This window comes from Octopus bimaculoides, chromosome 2 (genome assembly GCF_046866305.1).
Source record: "Octopus bimaculoides isolate indiv1 chromosome 2, ASM4686630v1, whole genome shotgun sequence".
NCBI classification, from domain to species: domain Eukaryota; kingdom Metazoa; phylum Mollusca; class Cephalopoda; order Octopoda; family Octopodidae; genus Octopus; species Octopus bimaculoides.
In genome coordinates this window covers 122,508,972-122,530,642 of record NC_142929.1, presented here as the reverse complement: position 1 = coordinate 122,530,642, position 21,671 = coordinate 122,508,972, and the positions used below count along the sequence as shown (strand labels likewise).

Sequence of the window (21,671 nt, the reverse complement as noted above, 5' to 3'; positions counted from 1 at the left end):
TGGTGAGTATTCCATAATAATTGGTCTCTTTGTTTACCCACCACCTTGGTGTCTGTTATCTGCTAAAGTGGTGTTGTAGCGACACTGACGAAAGCAGTTCAATTCAAGGTTGTGGTATTCTTTCCTTCTTGACATCTACAACCTATATGGCACTTTATACTGATTACCAGATAAATTCATTTCTACCTCCCTCATTTATTTTAATCCATTCCAATCTTATTTGAATTAACATGAAAAATATTGTTTTTAAAATTTGAATAAATCATACCTCTTTTAAGATATAAAGGCAACAGAATACTAAATAGAAAAAAAAAATGAAGAAATTTATCTGACAACTCAATGCTTCAATGTAGAAACACTTCCTTATTTGAAATAAAATTGTTTAAAATACTTTCAATGTAATATTAAATCAGAAACAAAGTTCAACTTACTTGAAGCCCTTCCACTGTCTTCTTCGGCATCATAGTTCCTTAGAGGCATATCCATTGGCAGGCTATGGGCTGGAAAGAAATAATGGAAATTTTATAATTTGACATCAGTTTATGCAAACAAGATAGAAACAGAGATAAAGAGAGAGTATCAAGTATATTCAACAGAGTTTGTTCATTAATTTGCAACTAATAAAAAAACAGGAAAAAATCACGTGCAAAAGGAATATTTTGGAAAATTTGGAAAATAGACGAAGAGAAATTTTGAATAAGGAAGTAAAGTTTTAAATGTATAAATGAATATATATATATATGTATATATATATATATATATATATATATATATATATAGAGAGAGAGAGAGAGAGAGAGAGAGAGAGAGAGAGAGAGAGAGAGCATGTATGTGTGTGTGTGTGTGTGAAATTATCATAGCTTGAACGATGTGTGTGTGTGTGTGTGTGTGTGTGTGTGTGTATCATCATCATCGTTTAACATCCGCTTTCTATGCTAGCATGGGTTGGACGATTTGACTGAGGACTGGTGAACCAGATGGCTACACCAGGCTCCAATCTGATTTGGCAGAGTTCCTACAGCTGGATGCCCTTCCTAACGCCAACCACTCCGAGAGTGTAGTGGGTGCTTTTACGTGCCACCGGCACAAAGGCCAGTCAGGCGGTACTGGCAAAGAGAATCTCTGGGTATAAATGGAATCAGATGTAGCTTGTAAGAGAGAAAACTTAGCTAATATATGAATGTGATGCATATGAGGGATGCGAGTTGCATAAGGAAGTGCAGTTTGTTCAAAGTAAGTGAAACCTGTAGAGGAGAGAGAAACTGAGAAAGACTTGGAGCAAAGTGTTGGAGGATTGATCTCAAAACATTGCATCTTATGAGAAAGGTGACTATGCACTGTGTTAATTGGCAAAATGTGGTGGAGAAGAACCAGCCACAGGAGAAATTGACAATTAGTGCAAGCATGGTCAATCAAGCGCTAGCAAAAATGGAAACTGAGGTGTGTATATGCATGCTCACATAAAGTTAAATCAGCTTGAACTGTCTCCCCATAATTTTTGGCACCCTCATCCTCAGACCATTCATATGACAAGGGATGGCATGAGACCCACCCACATAAATGCCCTATCACTATCATCATCACTCAATCTCTCTTTCTTATTATCACAAGTTCTATATATAAGAGACTGCATCACACTCAACCTTCACCCTTTCTGTAGTGTCAGTTATATCTCTCTTTTTCACTCCTGTAACTTTGTTTCTACCACTATATTCACCTACCCATCCTGGCTCTTCTGCTGTTATTGCTTTCTTTCCAAAAAAACTCCTTAGTCATGTTAACTTGAACATACATGCTCTTTTTTTCTTACGGAGTACTAGGCAACATTTCTTGGGCTTGTGCCATGATAAAAATCCACTCAGTACACTCTGTAAATTGGTAAGCAATAGTAATGACATCCAACCATAGAAACCAAATCAAAAAAGAAATGTATGTCTCTCTTACTTCTCTATGAGGGATCTGACTCCCTAATAAGAGATTACATGGATCATGACAATCTATCTATCCCATGCCAGCATGGAAAGCAGACAGATGATGATGATGATGATAATTTTCTTGAAATAAATGGCATCAACTAACACAATGAACTTAATATGAATGTAGGGTGAAATATTTATTTTGGTTGAAATCTTGTTCACTCTACTTTTTAATAATTACTTATCTTTAGAATTAAATTAGTTGCTGCTACATTCATTGAAAAATACTTTGTTAGCAATGTATTTATTTTCACAACATAGTTAAGCTTAATTTCAATGTAACTGGAATATCAAGCCCAACAACATTTGTAAATCTAATAAAGATTTGCTTGTTTTTCATCTATTTTTATCTCCATTTCTACTGGATTCAAACATTTAGACCTTAATCCATTAGGAAAATCCAAGTGCTTCATGAATTTATTTCAGTGACCTCATTTTACTAACTTTTAAGCATTAATTACTGTCTCTTCTACACTACACAAAATTAAAATTTTTATTTATCCCGCTCCCCGCCGCAATCAAATTTACCTTGTTGCCTCCCTTTACATCATCCCTTACAGAAAATTTTGGGAATTTTAAAATATTTTATGTTTCACCTTTTATTTACCCTCCCATAATCCATAACACTTTACTCTTCATGTATATTTCCTACTTTAACCCCCATCTAACTTTACAAACTATAGAATACAGTTATTATACTACTGTAAATTATTAGTAGCTTCAAAGCTCAAAGTAATAAGGTCAAGTAAATGTGAAATAAAACAGGCATACCATTATCACATCAGCAGCTTCAAAAGAGTTACTTACCTATATTTCCTTTGGAACTACTGCACTTCAAAGAACTTAAATCTGCAGGTGGAAGACTGATGTAGGAGTCACTATCAACTTCACTGAAACAATAAAACAAAAGAGTTGTGAGTGTTAAACAAGTAGGCTGCAATAGTCATTAATGTTGAGACATTTTCAACAGTAAATTCTTGCCACATATAATGTGGGCTACTGAACTTGGTAGAGATGACAGTGATCCATACACACTGTTTAAAAATACTTAGTGCTTTATTAGAGAAAGAAAGAGTGGCTTATAATGTTTTTAGATGTGACATTAAACCTGCTGTAATAGACAAACCAGAAGATATATTTTCTGAAACAGTATATGTGAATAATTTCTCATAGGCAGTTCTGTGTCATGAACTTTTAGCCTCAATATAGCCCTGCAGATTCTGAAATACAATGTTTAGAGCAAATAGCATGAATATTGCTTTGTAACTGAAAACTAAGAAACGATGCTGATTTTACAAATCATACTGTAGTTGTTGTGGCCAGTGAATGAATAAGATTTCATTTGACATTGTTGTTCTTGTGACCTGAATAAGAGCCACAAAAGATATTGATGTGAAATACATGAAGAAATTTAATAACTACAAAGAAGAAATCAATTATTCATATGCTGCTAGACAAAGTAAATAATTGTGCTTGCCTCAAACTGACTAGTTTACCATAGGTTCCACACATTTCTTGGTTGCATGACAATGTTATTTGTTTACAGCTGGCACACAATGCCAAGACAAGGAGATAGAGACAGAAACAGAAACACACAAACACACACACACACACAATGGGATTCTTTTCAGTTTCTGCCAACCAAATTCACTCACACAGAGATATAGCAGAAAACAAGATGCCATGCAGTAGAATTGAAGCCAAAACCACATGATTGCAAAGTGTACCACACAGTATGCACAATGTTAGGAAGAGCATCCAGTCATAGAAGCCATACCAAAGCAGATATTGAAGCTTGATGAAGTCCTCTAGCTCTTCGAATCCTCCAACACATGCCAACAGGGAAGGTGGATGCTAAATAGTGATGACGATGCTTCATCACACAGACACTACTTGAACAACAGTATAAATGTTTACTGCTTCCATAAACAATACATCTCATGGCCTATCAGTTTCATGTGAAGACCAGTAGAACATGATACCTCACTTAAAAGACAAGAGTTGGTAATAGGAACAGCAAGCATCACAGAATACTGCCTCAATAAGTCATATCTAACACAAGCCAGCATGACAAAAAGCAGGCATAAAACTGATAATGTTGATCAAACATTTTAGCTTAAAAATATATGTAACAGAGATACAGAACCATACTTTTGAAGGAAGAGTGCAGGGATAGGTGTGTAGTTAAGAAGTTTGCTTCCAAGCCACACAAGGTTCAATTGCAATGCATCATGGCACATTGGGCAAGTGTTTTCTATGCAAGCTCAATCTACATTGTGTGTAGAGATTTGGTAGATGGAAACTGAAGGAAACCCAGTGCAGCCTTCCAGCGTGCCAGCCCAGTCAAACCATCTAACCCATGCCAGCATGGCTAACAGGCTGACGCGCGTGTGTGTGTGTGTGTGTGTGTTTTTTTGTATCTGGTCTGCAAAATTCTTTATGTGAATTCGTGTGTTGGAATAAATTTTGTTGTTTCTAGGGAGATTCGACAGGTCAATATTAACACATGCACTGGTTCAATTCCGCTCCCTTTATTATTAGTCAATTGGTTAGTTAGTTGTTGGACATTCAACCAACTGGCTAATAATAAAGGAGTAGAAATGAACCAGTGTGTGAGTGTGTGTGTATACACACACACACACACACACATATATATATATATATATAGAGAGAGAGAGAGAGAGATAGATAGATAACTATCATGTTGCATGGAAACGGGTAAGCATTGGCAGCAGGAAGAGCACCAGCCATAGAAAACCTGCCTCAATAAAAACCATCAAACCAAGTCAGAATAGAAAAGTGGATATTAAAATGATGATGGTGCGATGAAACAAGGTGGTGAGGTATGGCAGGCAATACCTGAATATTTAGTAGACCTGAAAAGCTGAAGGACAAAGTAGACTTCTCAGAAAGGGTTCAGGAATATGGGGGAACATATAACAACACACTACAAAGTGTTTTAGCAAGCATTCTACCAAATTTGTTATCCGCTGTTCTTCTAAGATGACATTGTAACAACAAAATTCCACACTATGGTTTAGCTATTGACACATACCTGCCAGTTTCTTTCTTTTCTTGCTCAGGTAAGAAAACTTTGGTTAACATGAGTTGATGTGGAGATCTGTAAAGATAAATCCCATAATTAATGTTGAAGTAAGGACATATCACACTAAATCGAAAAATACTTCAATAAACAGTGGTACAACAATTACTGCCTTTAATTAGGAAATGGTAATGGAACAATTTAAGTGTGAAGATCAATTTAAGAAGAAGAAATAGTTAAAAAGTGACTCTCATAAAGATGTCCAAAATTAGACAAGAGAGAAGATAAAGAAGGGTTAATGGAAGGATAAATTGAAATTGAAGCTAGAATAGATGACGGTGGTATGGATATGTGATAATGGGAGTTACAATAGAAGCAGGTGTTGATGGTATGGCATGTGGTGGTAGCGGACTCATAGTGATTATAATAAAGATCACTGATTTACTATTGAGACTGAATAGTTTAAATGTTACATTTAGAGTAAAGTATTGTTATAAGTGAAGTTGGTGATATCAAGGACAATATCCTAATTATAGCAATTAGTGAATATATTAATTAAAGATTTGAAGATGTACCTAAGGATGTGGACTTTGAGTGAGGCTCCCTTGTAGGCCATTGCTACAGAACCAAATATCATCTCTTCCAGAATTTCAACATCACTGCCAGGTCGTGGATACTGTGAAGAGAGAAGAAACATTGTGATACAATAGGTGAGGAAAGCAAGAGGGCAGGGTGTCGATATTGGCTGTGTAGGATTCACAATACATAGTGCATGTGCATACTCAAACCTACATATGTAATGTTATGTACTTATCTACATACATATATTGCACGTGCACGCTCACACATACAGTATTGTAAGGAGGCAACAAAGAACTGAAACTGCCATATTAATAATAATTCAATGTAAACCTTAGTAAAGTTAAGACAGATAAACAGACAATGCCAAGATCAATGACACCCAGCAGTCCAGTTGACTTCAAGCTGAAATAAAATACTAACAACTCATAACAAGAAAGAGAAAGAATCAGTTTAAATGAACTAATGAAACTAGGTTTAAACCTTAAGGCTCAGAGGAATATGATGATATTTACAAGAGTTTATATAAACTATATTCATATTACATATGTGTTCCAGATAGAGTAGAATTTAATGGCTATAACATCATGTTATAGGTTATTTCTTGCCAATCCTACTTGCTGGGTGAAGATTTTGTCACCACTGGCAGAGGTCTAACAATTCTGTATCAAAGATCACCTAAAAGAGAGCATCATCAAGGACAAAAACATGGAAACTTATGCTGATTCTAGTTAAAGATGTCTCAGTGAATGGTACAATTACTAAGCAATCCCTCAATAGACTTATCAGATAATCTTCCCAAGATTTATAGCTCATAAATATTGGGTAGGATTCATGCCATCAATGGAGCTGATCCTAAACATCAACAGAATTACTAACTAAAACTTCCAAATTTGGTTTTGTTTCCTCTTCTCTGATTATGAAACGGAAAACTAAAACAAACAAAATCACAATTAAAAATTAGTGTATAAATAAACGAAGACTATAACAAGATAGACATGTTAATGATATGAATTTTCTTTCAAGTCTTTTGTGTTTTCTGTAAATTACACAAGGCAGACAGAGAAAAGAGACAAAACATTTAACCACTTCCCTCTCCTACTCTTTCGCTCAAACTGAAACAAATATTTGTAAACCACTGAGAAACCTAATGAGAAGAATCACACCAGTTTTAAAGAATGTTTCATTTTCACAATCAAAACAGGTTAGCCTGGGATTTGAAGTTATTCATCAAAAACTAAAGAAATTTATATAAGAGAAAAACTGAGGACAGATTACAAGAATAATTGAACATTGAATAATAACATGGAACTTAATTACAAAGAAATTTATCAGATTTGTATGTTAGCAGTTAGGAATGGGACTGAGATCTTTAATGTAAGAAAGCAGTTATAGCAGTTTAGCTATATGTAGGTACAATGAATTTGAAGAATGTTGTTCAGGAAAGTTAAGCCAAGCCTACATTAGTATAATGCAAGAATAGCTACATTTTCTAAACAGAAAGAAATAGATTAAGTCTGTAATATCTAACACTGAGTATTTAATAATTTCAGAAATATTTAGTGGTTGCTTGTTAGAACTAAAATATTGTAAGTGGAGTGATTATAAGTTACAAAGATGAATAAAGAATTGAATGTCTAGTTAGTTCCTACATAGCATTCACATGAGTACTATTATGGATATGGTACATCTAGGGTTCATCTTAGTAGCTTAACAACTCTCGCACTTCACAATATTATTCAATTGTTATCTCCATCTGTTCTAAACAAAGTAGCTATTTAAATTGAATAAAGATTTTTTGCCAGGCTGGCAAAAAATCTATTTCCAAGTTGTATGTATAAGCTATACATCTTACACATATTACAGATAAATACATCTAACTTTATGAGCTACAATCAACAAATACCTTGTCACATCGACAAGCAGATTTATAGGAATTAGTTGATAAGTAAAGTCAGTGTTTTTAAGTGATAAATGCATTGACTCTTTTTTGATTGATTCCCCTAACAATGTAAAACAGCATCTATGAAACACAATTATCACTAAGCACCAGTATCAAATTACAAATTATCAAAAGTTCTTTTACCAACAAACTATAATGATTTTCAGCCACTATTTTTGAATAATACTTGAAGAGATGAGATAGTTACTTATAAAAAGATGAAGAAATATGTGAGCCAACAAGCTCAAACTTTTAGAAACAACAGCTAAGACATCCTACAATAATACAAACTAAGGAAATATAGGATAAGCTATAGCCAGACAAAAAAAAAAGGCCATGGCTGGATTACTTTTGTGTTTTATTGGACCATAGCCGACCTAAGACAAAATAAAAGACATGGGTACAGAAAAAACTATGGTCTATAGAGGTAGATGTACCAAACAGAAATAATGCTTTGAGTTTTAAAGAAACAATGTAAAAACTCAATTGGCAGGAAAAACATTATTCTATAGCAATGTCAGAAAATGCTCCAAAATGGTTATCAAAATGAAAATGTGGTAGTGAAGAAGAGAATAACAAAAGCCCTATAGTTTCTCACAACTTTTGTTTCGTGTAGTGTGCGTGTATATATATATATATATATATATATATATATATATAGTTGCTATTATGCAAAAGTGTCGTAAGTCCAAAACATTGCTTTTTCAGAAAACGACAAAATAGTTTCACCATTCCATTTCTTTTTACATTAGTAACAATTTCAGCTTAACAATAATACTTTGTCAGGTGCAAAAAATCCTAACTCCATGCATCGTTTAACGTCCGCCTTCCATGCTAGCATTGTCGTATGTGGGACTTACTACACTTTTGAAAAATGTTAAACCATTGCACTACACTTTGACAATTTTCATCTGAAGCAGCTGGAGATACAATAGTTTGACCAAAAGAACTGGCTATTGCAAGCAAAATTAAATATTGAAAAAAAAAAAAAATGCTTTTGGCTAAATTTGGACATATGACAGTTTAACATAATAGCAAAGATATATATATATATATATATAACTGGTACTCTGTTTCATGGTCATCATTTAACAATGTCCATGCTGGTATGGGTTGGATGGTTTGACTGGACTGGTAAGCTGAGGGGCTACACCAGACTCCAGTCTGATTTGGCATGTTTTCTATGGCTGGATGCCCGTCCTAACGCCAACCACACCAAGAGTGCAATGGGTACTTTTATGTGCCACTGCCACGGGTGCCAGTTGCACAACACCAGTATCTGCCATGACTACAATTTCACTTTGCTTGATGGGTCTTCTACTCAAGCATTAACATATTGCCAAAGGTCTCAGCTATTTATCATTGCCTCCATGAGGCCCAATGCTCAAGAGGTGCCTTTCATGTGTCACTCGCACAAGTGCCAGTTACATGACACCAGCATCGGCTGCAACTACAATTTTATTTGGCATGATGGGACTTCACAAGCACGGCATATCGCCAAAGGTCTTAGTCACTAGTCATTGCCTCCATTAGGCCCAATGTTTGAAGAGCATGCTTCAACACCTCATCCCATGTCTTCCTGGGTCCACCTCTTCCACAGGTTCCCTCCACAGTTACAGACACTTCTTTACACATCTGTCCTCGTTCATATGCATCATATGATCATACCAGTACAGCTATCTCTTCTACACACTACATCTTATGCCCAACTTTTCTTAAGACACTTATACTCTGTCATACATGCACACTGACAATGAGTGTTCCAGTTGATCCGATCAACAGAACAGCTTGCTAGTGAAATTAACGTACAAATGGTTGAGCACCTCACAAACATGCATACCCTAAATGTAGTTCTCGCAGATTCAGCATGACACAGAATGCGACAAGGTACAGAAATACAAGTACTGCTCATTTTTGCCAGCTGACTGGACTGGAGCAACATGAAATAAAGTGTCTTGCTCAAGGACACGACATGCCACCAGGAATCAAACTCATGACCTTATGACTGTGAACTGAATACCCTAGGTAGACAGAGATTGTATGTATGTACCATTGTCTTGACATCATGTAATGGTTATAAACAAGCAAGCAGTGTTGTTCATTTCCAGTCTTCAATGAAAAACTTGCTTGCTTATCACAAAATATTACATTACTTGGAAACTGGTGAGGGTTGGTAGCAGGGATGGTATCCAACCATGAGTGTGGGGCGGACTGCTTCAACTAATTCTATCCAATCCATGCTAGCATGGAAAAGTAGATGTTAATCAATTGATGATAATGATGATTTAGTTATGTCCTACTTACTGGATCCAACTTCTTCCAATGTGAATATCAATTCTGTGATCAATGATCAACTGTTCCTTCTCTATATTAGTGGTCTTGAGTTTAGGTTAGAAATAATTATCAGCACTAATTTATAGGCAATGAGCCCATTCATAATTTCTTAAACATGGGACAAAGCACTCCAGAGTCAGCAATTATCATTATTATAGTCATTAGTGTGCAATGAATAAATTACAGCTAATTCAGAAAGACAATAGAAGTGGGGCAGTGAAATAGAAAAGAAGGAGTGGGAGTGAAATTTAGTAAGGCTACAGTTAAATGTATGTCTATAAACAATTACATAAACAGATATTCATTCATCATACGAATGCAAACATGCACGTACACACAAATATATTTGCATTTTATTCTTTGATGAAGTTTGAAATTAAGCAGTTGTTTAGTCCCAGGTGAACACTGATTCAGCAGGACTATGATTAAAGGTCTTACAATCGCAAGATCGTGGTTTCAATTCTCAGACTGAGTGGTATGTTGTGTTTTAGAACAAAGCACTCCATTTCACACTGCGCCAGTTCACTCGGAGTGACCCGACCCTGTGATGGACTGGCATCCAGTTTAGGAGGGATATTGTGATTTCAGTCACAGATACACCATGGACACTGGATAAAAATCATTCCAGCCATGACAGCCCTGTCTACAAAGTTAATGTCCAGTTTATTTAAGACAGCAAGATATAATTTGAAGGAAGGTTGGTTGTTATTTCTAGGAGGTCAAAAGTCTATGTAGATGCAGTATACAAAATCTTTGACTCTTGATACTACAATCTATGGTACCCACTGGTTCTGATTTCTCTATTTGTAATTAGACTTCTTGTTTTGGCAGGATGTGTAGTTAAGAATTTTACTTCACAAGCATGTGGTTAGTTTCAGTTTCAATTCCACAGCAGAGCACCTTGGGTATGTGTCTTCTACTATAACCATGGGTTCACTTCTGATTCATCAGTGAAATTTGGTAGCTGGAAACTATATGGGGATTGACTGTATATATCACCATCATCATCATTTAACATCCATTTTCCATGCTGGCATGGGTTGAACAGCATGAGAGGAACTGGCAAGGCCAGGAGCCACACCAGGTTCTATAGTTTGTCTTGCCTTTGTTTCTGCAGTAGGATGCCCTTCAACGATACCACTCAGGGAGTGGTATCATTGCAACATTGTTTAAGGACAATGTCCAGTACCCCAGTAATGCAACATGCAAAGACATGGTATAAAGTGTCTCACTTGAAAACAAGTAACAGTCGGCATCAAGAGGGGTGTCCAGCTGTAGAATAAAGCCTCGAGAAATTTTGTTCAATGCATGCAGACATAGAAAAAGTGACTGTAAAAATGATGATGATGATTGATTAATTGACTGAAAGCACGTAACATACATGGACAATGTGTATCATCAAACGATTTTTAGCACTGTAACTTGCCAATGTTTGGGCTTAGATGCTAAAGATGTGTAATTGTGAATTCTTTGCTTTTCTTTTTATAATATTTATCAATAAAGATACAAACAAAATAAACCAATACTGAATATATTTCAGAAAAGAAGGCAAGTCAAATAAGTGGAATAGATACACGAAAATAGTTCTTATGCATGTAAATGCTGTGAGAGAACAACAGTGGCTACCCCTTGGAACAAAGCATGTATTCCAACATGTAGTATACCTTAACATGGAATGGTCAGAGATAAAGCTTTTGATCTTAAATCTTGGCACTAAACAACATGGTCAATACCACTGACACCAACAATGATGTCTTACAATGTCTTCAAAATACTCACACAACATTTAAGCCTTATTTATCTTGTGAAGTGGAGTGTTTAAAAAATACATAACTTTACAGGTCAAATAACACTGACAGTAACAATAATGATATAACAGAAAGTGCCATTACTTCCTTTCCTTATGTTGTAAGTCTGCACAGAATATACTGAAAATAAACGTTTCACACAGAAAAATAAACTCTAGAAATATGATACAAAATATTGAATTTTTACAATGCTTCTTGTTTAAAAACACCTATAATTCTGGAACCATTCTTACAATCAGTACACTGAACACCCACTTTTCCAAATTATACTGAAATCAGATTTGAAAGACCCTTTTCCCAATGGGAGTGGTCTTATAACAGATATAAAACATTGCATTCAACACATACAGATATCATAAATGACATTTGTAAACAAATATGCAAGCTTTCAAAATAAAATTAGCAATAGGAAGCACAGAAGCACATTAATATAATAATATATGCATACACCCACCATCACTCTCATTAACTATCCCACAAATTAGCCATTCCAAGCTAGAAAATTTTAACCATAGTCTCACAAACACCATCACTGGTAGAGGATTCAATGCACTCAGCTCATGGTTTTCAGTGAACATAGATTATATCACCACAACTTACACCTTTTCAACCAATCAACCTCGTTTCTGTCTTCAACCAATTAACCTCCTTTCTGTGCTATTTCCCCTCTCCGATACTCTATTCTAAACACCTAACCCCTTATGTATCCCCCCTCCACTCTCGCTCTCTCTCTCTCTTCACAGATCCTACACCTTACACATTCTTCTACTCCTTTCTGTTTATTCTCCTTCCTGAGCCACTCCTATGTCACCCACTGCACTTCTCTGCATACTGGTATTTCTCATCATCTGCACCACCACCTTTGTTCCTCACTCACTACACTAACCTCTATTTCCACCTGTTTATTCCCTCCTTACACTCATATAAAAGCATCCATTCTCTCATCCCCTACCATGAGCCACTGTCCTCATCCCCTCTTATGCTCACCTCGTTCCTGATCCTTGAGAGCTTGCTCTAGCACCCATCACTGTTATCCTCTCATCTCCTTTATAGCAAAACAAATGTACTTGTCCCTCTATCATACTTCAGCCATTCGACACTTGGTATACAGCCAGTCATCTCCACCTCCCACTCCCAAATACTTTTTCAAAGTAGTGAGAGCTTTTGTCTTCCCTTTCCTCCTCCTCCTCTGTTCAATTCTGTCTTCGAAATTACAGGGCAACTTCATTAGTGCTGGTAGCACAAGAAAAACACCCAGTACACTCTGTAAAGATGACATTGGAGCTCATCACAACCCTATAGCTCACTGGTTATTCATCAAATCACCCTACCCATGCCAGCATGGAAGGCAGACATTAAATGATGGTGATGATAAATTCAGTTTCTTGAATACTCCACACCAACACATACAAAGCCTACTAACAACTCTACTATTCCTCAGGCATCACATCTGCTTCACACATCCAACTATCACAACTACTGGCAAACAATTCCCCATTTTCTCTCACACTATACACCAATTATCATCACAACATACTTGCACATAAGGAAGAAAGCTAAAATACTTTTATGAATGTCAAAAAAAGTAATTATGGAACAAGTTCCACGAAGAAACAGAATCAAAAATCACCAGCATGGACAGTGCAGTACATACATTCAACAAAATAATTATACACACATCTAAAAAAAAAAAAAATAAAAAAAAAATCTTACAAATGCAATAGGAAGAAATACAACCTTAAAACTACACACATACTACAAATAGCTATCATAAAAAAAAAAAAGAGAGAAAAGTACAATAATCAGAATTACACAAGTGAAAAAGGAAATGTAAAAAAAAAAAATCCATAAAACTAGTAATTTTTTATACAGCGTAATTAACAGTATTAGCATTAAACAAGTCACACCACACCCATATCACAATAACACACACATTCGCATACACAAAACACATACATACATGCTGTAACACCAAGTAGACATCAAACATTTCTCAAAAATCAGCCACTAAAATAACACACAGGGATTAAAAAAAGGAGCTTACACACAATATATATATATATATATATAAATAACTTCACTCATTTTCATCACTCACTACTTTCACCTCAAGCCCAATCTTTAACCATCACTCACTACTTTCACCTCAAGCCCAATCTCTAACCATCACTCACTACTTTCACCTCAAGCCCAATCTCTAACCATCACTCACTACTTTCACCTCAAGCCCAATCTCTAACCATCACTCACTACTTTCACCTCAAGCCCAATCTCTAACCATCACTCACTACTTTCACCTCAAGCCCAATCTCTAACCATCACTCACTCTCCTCCCATGCTCTTATGGAATTACCCACTCTTTCCTTCCCTCCTGATCCAGTCTACAGTCTCCTTTAAACTCACCTTCTTGTACCTTGAGAGTATGCTCTAGCACCTCATCCCCACCATCTGTCTTCTTTCTAGCTGCTCCCAGCCACCTTCACATAACACAAGGTAGCCTTGTATCTTCTCTAGTATAAGACAGCTTCGCTTGTTCCTCCATCATACTTTATCCAGCAACACTTGGCATAAAGCCGCTTCTTCTCTCAGATACACTCACACACAGTCAATGAGGCTTTTGCTTTTCCCTTTCTTTATACTGTCTTGCAAAATATTTGGCAACCTCTCTAGTGCCAGTGACATGAACAAAGCACTCAGTATATATTGTAAAGGGGTTAGAATTAGGAATGACATTCAGTCATATAAATCATGCCAAAACTAAAATATGTCCAGCATAGCTTTGTGGATTGGATCATGTCAAACCATCCAATCTGCATCAACATGAATAACTGATATTAAATCAAGATGATGATTCCATCTGCACCGCATTTCTGTCTCCTCTTTTCACTTGGTAACCATCTGTTGTGTTCTAACTGCCCCCTCCACTAGAGGAACCACTAAAATCTAGGGATGTACAAGAATAGATTAGGCAGGACTATGGAGAAAATATGTCCGGAATGTGGTGCTGCATCCTAGCTAGCTAGACGGTGACATGGTAGAAATGGGAAGAGAAATGTGGGCCATGCCTCACTATTTATTCAGTGCCACAAGACAACTTGATCAGGAATGAGTAAGGTGACACACCACCAGTAACACCATAGCTAACAGCATCGTTGATAACACCACTACCACCACCAGCTAACTTCTATATAGATATTTGGTCAACTAATAAACAGCAGCAAAAATTCCTACAAATAGCAGCCATCCATGTTAAAAAAAGAAAGGGCATGATGAAGAATGTAACCCAACATGTAGTATAACCTTAACATGGGATAGTCATAGATGAAAGCCTTTGGTCCTAAATTTTGGCACTAAACAACATGGCTAACACCATTGATACAAATAGTACCATTACACTGGTAATACCACCACCACCATCACCACCACTGATATCAATGACAACACTGTTATTAATGATAACAACACTGATAACAATAACACAACTACTGCCACCACCACTCTCAATACAGATAACAATTACATCACAACAAACATCAATGACAACAATAATAACACCGACACCACTGAAGGCAACACCACCACCAACCCTACTGATACCAACAAACCACCACCACTGATCCAAGCACATAGGTGGGTGAGAAAGGACCCATGTGTCTACAGTGGATACGCTTACTAGTCCGTGTGAACATTTCCCAGAAAGCGTCACTGCATTATTTTGGTGCACATGCAGAATTTCCTGGAAAAAGATAATAGCAGCACCACTGATAAAGACAGGCACACGCACACATGCACATACACACACACACTTTATGTACTCCCATAACACACAGATATCTACTCAAAACAAAAACATAACAAGGGAAACAACCGCACCAATCCTATTGATTAAACCAACACCACCAACACAATCAACATCACTATTGGTAACAACCACCAATAACATCACCACTACTGCCAATACCAACACCAAAGCATAGTACAACAAAAAAAAAAATAATAACACCAACACAACACAAACAACAATTTAAGACAGAAAATGAGCTACTAGTTAATGAAGAGAGAAAAGCCCAAACCCAGTCACAAAGGTGATTGAGAGAGGGTCCATGAAGAGACAAAAGCCCAAGCCCAAGCACATAGGTGAGTGAGAAAGGACCCATGTGTCTACAGTGGATACACTTACTAGTCCGTGTGAACATTTCCCAGGGAGCATCACTGCATTATTTCGGCGCACATGCAGAAACTCCTAGAAAAAGATAGTTTATAAAGAAGTGATAAAGACAGATTTACATGCACCCACACACACATTTTATGTACACTCACATAACACATATATAATATTTACACAAACAAAAAACATAACAAAGGAAACATTTATTTGCATGGTCTCTTCTTCGTGAATGAAACAAAAAAAAAAAAAGAAACATACATGTGTAAACTGATTATATATAATACAATATATTAGCATTTTGCAATCAACATTTCATATATAATTTTCAAAAATCTACCAAAACTGAAATAATTTAGAGATGCCATCAACGTGGAAAAACAAGTGGTAAGTTAGTGTTGACGTATTTAATGGATAAAGCATTAAATATATAATTAGAAATAAATAAAGTGGCAAGAAATAGTTAAAATCAATCAATGATAATATTTCCTTTCTTTCAGTAATTATGATAAACAACTGTATAATTCAATCTTGATCTAAGCTAATTAGCTACGCCCAGCCTTTCCATACAAGTTATACATTGTTAACATAGGAAACAAATGTATTTCATTATAACAACAAACAAAGTTTTGTACATTTACTCAATGTTTTATTCATCACTAATTTGGCAAGTGCAGGAAGACTACACTTAGCTAAAGAGGTTCAAATAAGACTAAAACAATGTCTAAAATTATCTCCTCATTTGCCAGGAAAATGAAAATAATTTTTTCTTTTCTACTCTAGGCACAAGGCCCGAAATTTTGGGGGAGTGGGGTCAGTCGATTAGATTGACCCTAGTATGCAACTGGTACTTAATTTATTGACCCCGAAAGGATGAAAGGCAAAATCGACCTCAGCAGAATTTGAATTCAGAATGTAAAAACAGACGAAATACCGCTAAGCATTTCGCCCAGCATGCTAATGTTTCTGCCAGCTCGTTGCCTTAAATGAAAATAATATTAGCTATTTATATATTTTTCCTTATCACATATTTCAAGAATGATTGTATGATATTACACATATTAAACATATTGGTTTCAAATTTTGGCACAAGGCCAGCAGCTTCTGGGGAGTGGGTAAGTCAATTACATTGACCCCCAGTACTCAACTGATACTTATTTTATCGACTCATGAAAGGATGAAGGATAAAGTTGACCTCAGCAGAATTTAAACTCACAACATAAAGATGGACAAAATGCCACTATGCATTTTACCCAGTCTACTTACGATTCAGCCAGCTTGGTGCCTTACACATGTTAAATATATTAACACTAACCTAACTACCTGTCTGTATCACCACATACATTTCTAGTTAGATTATTTGGTCATCTATGTATTAAATATGTAATCACTAAATCATCAAAACTGGGACCCTGATCTTTCATTACTAACAAATGCATGTTACAACAGCCACATACAAAATAGAATTAGTCTGATCCCTTTACCTGTGTAAATAAAATCTATTGCAACTATAGAAGACAGAACTTCATTACTCCTATTACTGTTTGTCTACAGAAAGTAATAAGTAGAGGGGACACCAAAAGTACTGGAGTGAGAGAAACAAATATGACTTGCAGTTGATGTGAGAATATATCCAGAGAAATGGGTGGTTACAGCTATGGAGTTAACTTAGTTTTCACCAAGGAGGGTGAGATAAATTTGTGCCTATATTAGAAACAACTCTACTTCTTTTTTTTTATTATTATTATTATTATTATTATTATTATTATTACAATAAGGCGGCAAGCTAGCAGAATCATTAGCACACTGGATAAAATGCTTAACAGTATTTCGCTCGTTGCTATATTCTGAGTTCAAATTCCACCGAGATCAACCTTGCTTTTCATCTTTTCGGGGTCGATAAATTAAGTACCAGTGAAACACTGGGGTTGATATAATCGACTAGTCCCCACCCAACAAATTTGAGGCCTTGTGCTTCCAGTAGAAAACATTATTATTATTATTGTTGCTTAACTCTTTTGATCCCAACCCACTTGAGTCTGCCCCTGCAGTGTTTCAAAGTAATCTAAATTTAAATCTTCAATTAAAATTTCCAGTTACTTTATTCTAAATACTAGCTTAATAATGACAAAGTTATTTTATATAGTTCACTTTCAGAATTAACTGAAATAAAGAAAAGTATTTCAACAGAAACATGGTGACAAAATGGTTAACTGTACATCACTATCACAAGCTATTTATACCTCTTAAAATCCCAAACTCCCCTACTTTACTGCAGATGTTGTATCTATCAACACATGTCCATTCATATGCTCACACTTCCCCCCAGATATCAGGCCCATCTATATAGACAAACTTTGCTCTACAACATCATCATCATCAAAATCCTTTAACTGATGCAGCCAGTCATAGAGATGCCACTCTAGAGGCTTTCATAGTTAACTGTCGCCACTGATCTCTGTTATGCGTAGCAGGTTCACTGTCCAGTCCTTGATGTTGTCAAACCAGGATTTTCTCTGTCTGCCAACCTCAACTGTGTTCTGAAGAATGGTTTTGGACAAGAAGTTATAATGGGAAACATGACTATACCAGGTAAGCTTTCATCTTTTTACCTGTGCAAGGGGTGATTCCAGTCTGCCAGTGTATTTGGTGGCTTACTGCCTGATAAAGCTGTTTGTTTTGTGCTCTGTGTACAGCATGTGTAACAGCCTTCTGAAGCACTTGTCCTCAAATCCCTGGATTCTTTGATCCAAAATTTCACCTCACCATTACCACAATCCCATATTTCACAATGTATTGCGCCCATATTGTGCCAGCAATCCAATACTTTACCTCACAAATTATACCCACAATCCTATACTAATTTATCTGATATAATATGACCTTCTATAAAACTGCAATATATATAAAACATCTTTCAAGTTTGCTGGTCAAAAACATCCACAACTGTTTGTATGTTTGTTAATGTCATCTAAATACTGAGAAAAGAGCTACAGTGTTTAGAATATTACACCATTAGTATTAATTGATGTTATTTAAATATTGTTAGTGGCAGAATTATTGTATAGAAGAGAATGTAGAGGATTTTTGTGTACAGTAATGGTCAGAAATATGTAGGTCTCTGAAGTGCTCTTCGTGAATCTAGGAACTTTTCTAAAGAAAAATCTTCAAATTTCATGAATTTGTGGGCTGTTGATAACTTTTAGACAGTGTTTTGCAGCACAATTTGTTTAACGTTTGCTTACAATAAGCATTATCAGTGATGGATATGAGGGCATATTCTTATCATCATCATCATTGTTTAACGTCTGCTTTCCATGCTAGCATGGGTTGGACGATTTGACATGTCTGATATTTCGATGTGAGCCACACGTTAAAGTAAAAAGCCAAAAGTAAACCATTATAAAAAAAGTTGCTGTAGAATATTATATAGGTCTTATTGGTTGGTGTCATTTAAATATTGATAGTGTGGGGGTGTTAGAGACAAAGATGAAGAAGGTTAGTGTATATAGAATACTATATAGCTCTTATTGGTTGATACAGTGTCATGGTTTGGTCTACTTGTTGTTTACATATTACAATCCAGAATAATTTCATATTTGATTATGTTGACATAATATTCATTGCTAGGTATCTCTCTCTCACTCTATCTATCTATCTATCTATCTATCTATCTATCTATCTCTTGCACACACACGCAGAGTTTTAAGTGGCTAGTTAGTGAACTGACAGTAATTCATTGTTTAATGTTGAGTTGAAAATGTTCATGTAAAAATAAATATATAAAAATTTATCAAACTCAATGAAAAAAAAAAAAAAATGGAGGAGTCAGAAAAATTCCAGAAATTGGTTTGTTGAGCTAGAAATTTGTGATAAATGTCTAAAATAGTTGTAATGTTGTTTAATAATGTTTCTGTAGGGTTGCTGGACAGGAAATCGTGTCTGCTAGAATGATACACACTTGAGAGTCAGCAGTTAGTTTCCCATGACACACACACACACACGCACACATTTCCTAATCTGGTGTAAACTAAAGCACTCTTGTAGAATATAACTCACGTACTTGTATGCTAACGTCATGACCTTATACACTGACATCATGACCATTCACACTCTAACCCACCCACACACTATCTACCAAACTCATTGGCTGGAGCCACAATTGGCAGATCAATTTCACAAAAAATAACACATTTGCAAAAAAGTAGTAGATTGTATTCACAAAGTAGTGCAAAACGAGAATTTTTGTAGTAAACTAAAAATTACATAATGATTACCTGAAGGTCAATTTTAAAATTACAAGCTGTCCCAATTAAACACATGGTAGTAACAGCATGTCTGAAAAGTAGCCTAATCTGTATGTTGTAGCCCAATCTGGTAACCCATAACTGTTCCACCTTGCTAGACCTCCAACTGATCACTTTATCAGACATTAAAACCATAATGAAGAACCTGTATTTTAGCCCCCACCTCTCTCTCTCTCTCTATCATACACAAATACAAAGTAGATATTCAAAGCTGAGTCCAAGAATTACAACCCTGAGTTTCACATTCCCAATGTCCAGGTGCAAAAACGGATCACAAATGAAAAACACCAAGTAACAACTTACACTTTCAACTTTGAATATTCAATCTTAAATATTATTCCACTTCACCTAACAGTATTGAGTACTTTCTTCCCCTTTTTTGTAACCAAAGTCAACTTTTTCTCTGTCTGTCTGCATCACAGTTGTATTTGTTTGACAAGTAATTTGACTTGAAATTATATGTTGAAAGCATGAAAGTAGTATTGATACACCTTGAGAAGAGACATATTAGCCATTTTAAAGCCCAAATATATTATTATATATCACTCTTACTTATTTTTTGTAATTCAGTTAATTAAAACAATTTTATCGGGCATTCATAACCATATCACTGACATTAATTAAACTGTGAGTGCATATGCACTCTCTCTCTCTCTCTCTCTCTCTCTCTCTCAAACACACCAGCAGTCATTATCATCATCACCATCGTCATTTTTCTAGGTAAAGTAATCTCTCGTTTAATAAGTTTACAAAGGTAAAATAAGTAAGTTGTTGACAGAAGTGGCATCATCACAGCTTATACCAAATTCCATAGAACACAGAAACAAACAAACACATATATACATAAACACACACACACACACACACACACACACACACACACACACACACACACTGAACTTCTTTCAGTTTCCAGATACCAAAAATATACTCACAAGGCTTTGATCAGCCTGGGGCAATAGCAGAAAACATTTGTTCAAAGTGCAGTGCAGTGCAGTGCAGCTGAACCCAAAACCATGCCCTTAAGAAGCAGTTTTCAAGCATTCAACAATGCATATTTGTGTGTGTAATGTATATGTGCATGTAGTTGTTGTATCACTAAGTTGACTATATATAAGTGGTTCACCTAGGACATGAGAGAGAACTATATCCTAGGGTTGTTTGAAAACATCAACAAGCATAATTATCATATTACTGATTGTCTTCGATAAAGAATTAATGAACCAAGGTTTTTAAGACTGTTGTAATACTATTTTCATTTAGAAAGCTATGGTACTTTATATATGAATACATCTATGTCAACAATGCAATCAAAGAGAGAAAATCTGTAGAAGTAACTTAAAAGATATCAATGTCAATATAACTTTATTTCAGAAAAGTAGACACAAACACATCTGTGAAGTTAAGAAGTTCACTTTACAACAATAAGGGCTTAGGTTCAGTTCTACTGTGCAGTACCTTGGGGCAAGTGTCTTCTACTACTGTCAAGAACTGACCTTAGGAATGAAATTGGTAGG

At 35.7% G+C, this 21,671-nt stretch overlaps 1 protein-coding gene across 2 annotated transcripts in view; it reads right to left on the bottom strand.

Annotated features, from left to right (window-relative positions):
• LOC106874084 (folliculin-interacting protein 2) overlaps positions 1-21,671 on the bottom strand; it is an 80,504-nt gene that overhangs the window by 16,314 nt on the left and 42,519 nt on the right. The window contains exons 3-7 of one of the 2 annotated variants that reach the window (XM_014921679.3): positions 15,863-15,925; positions 5,595-5,695; positions 5,032-5,097; positions 2,784-2,866; positions 432-500 (exon numbers count right to left, since the gene is read on the bottom strand). In XM_014921679.3, coding sequence (XP_014777165.1) covers positions 432-500; positions 2,784-2,866; positions 5,032-5,097; positions 5,595-5,695; positions 15,863-15,925 — 382 coding nt within the window. The remainder of the gene's footprint in view (positions 1-431; positions 501-2,783; positions 2,867-5,031; positions 5,098-5,594; positions 5,696-15,862; positions 15,926-21,671) is intronic. The other variant, XM_014921680.3, reaches the window with a different exon arrangement.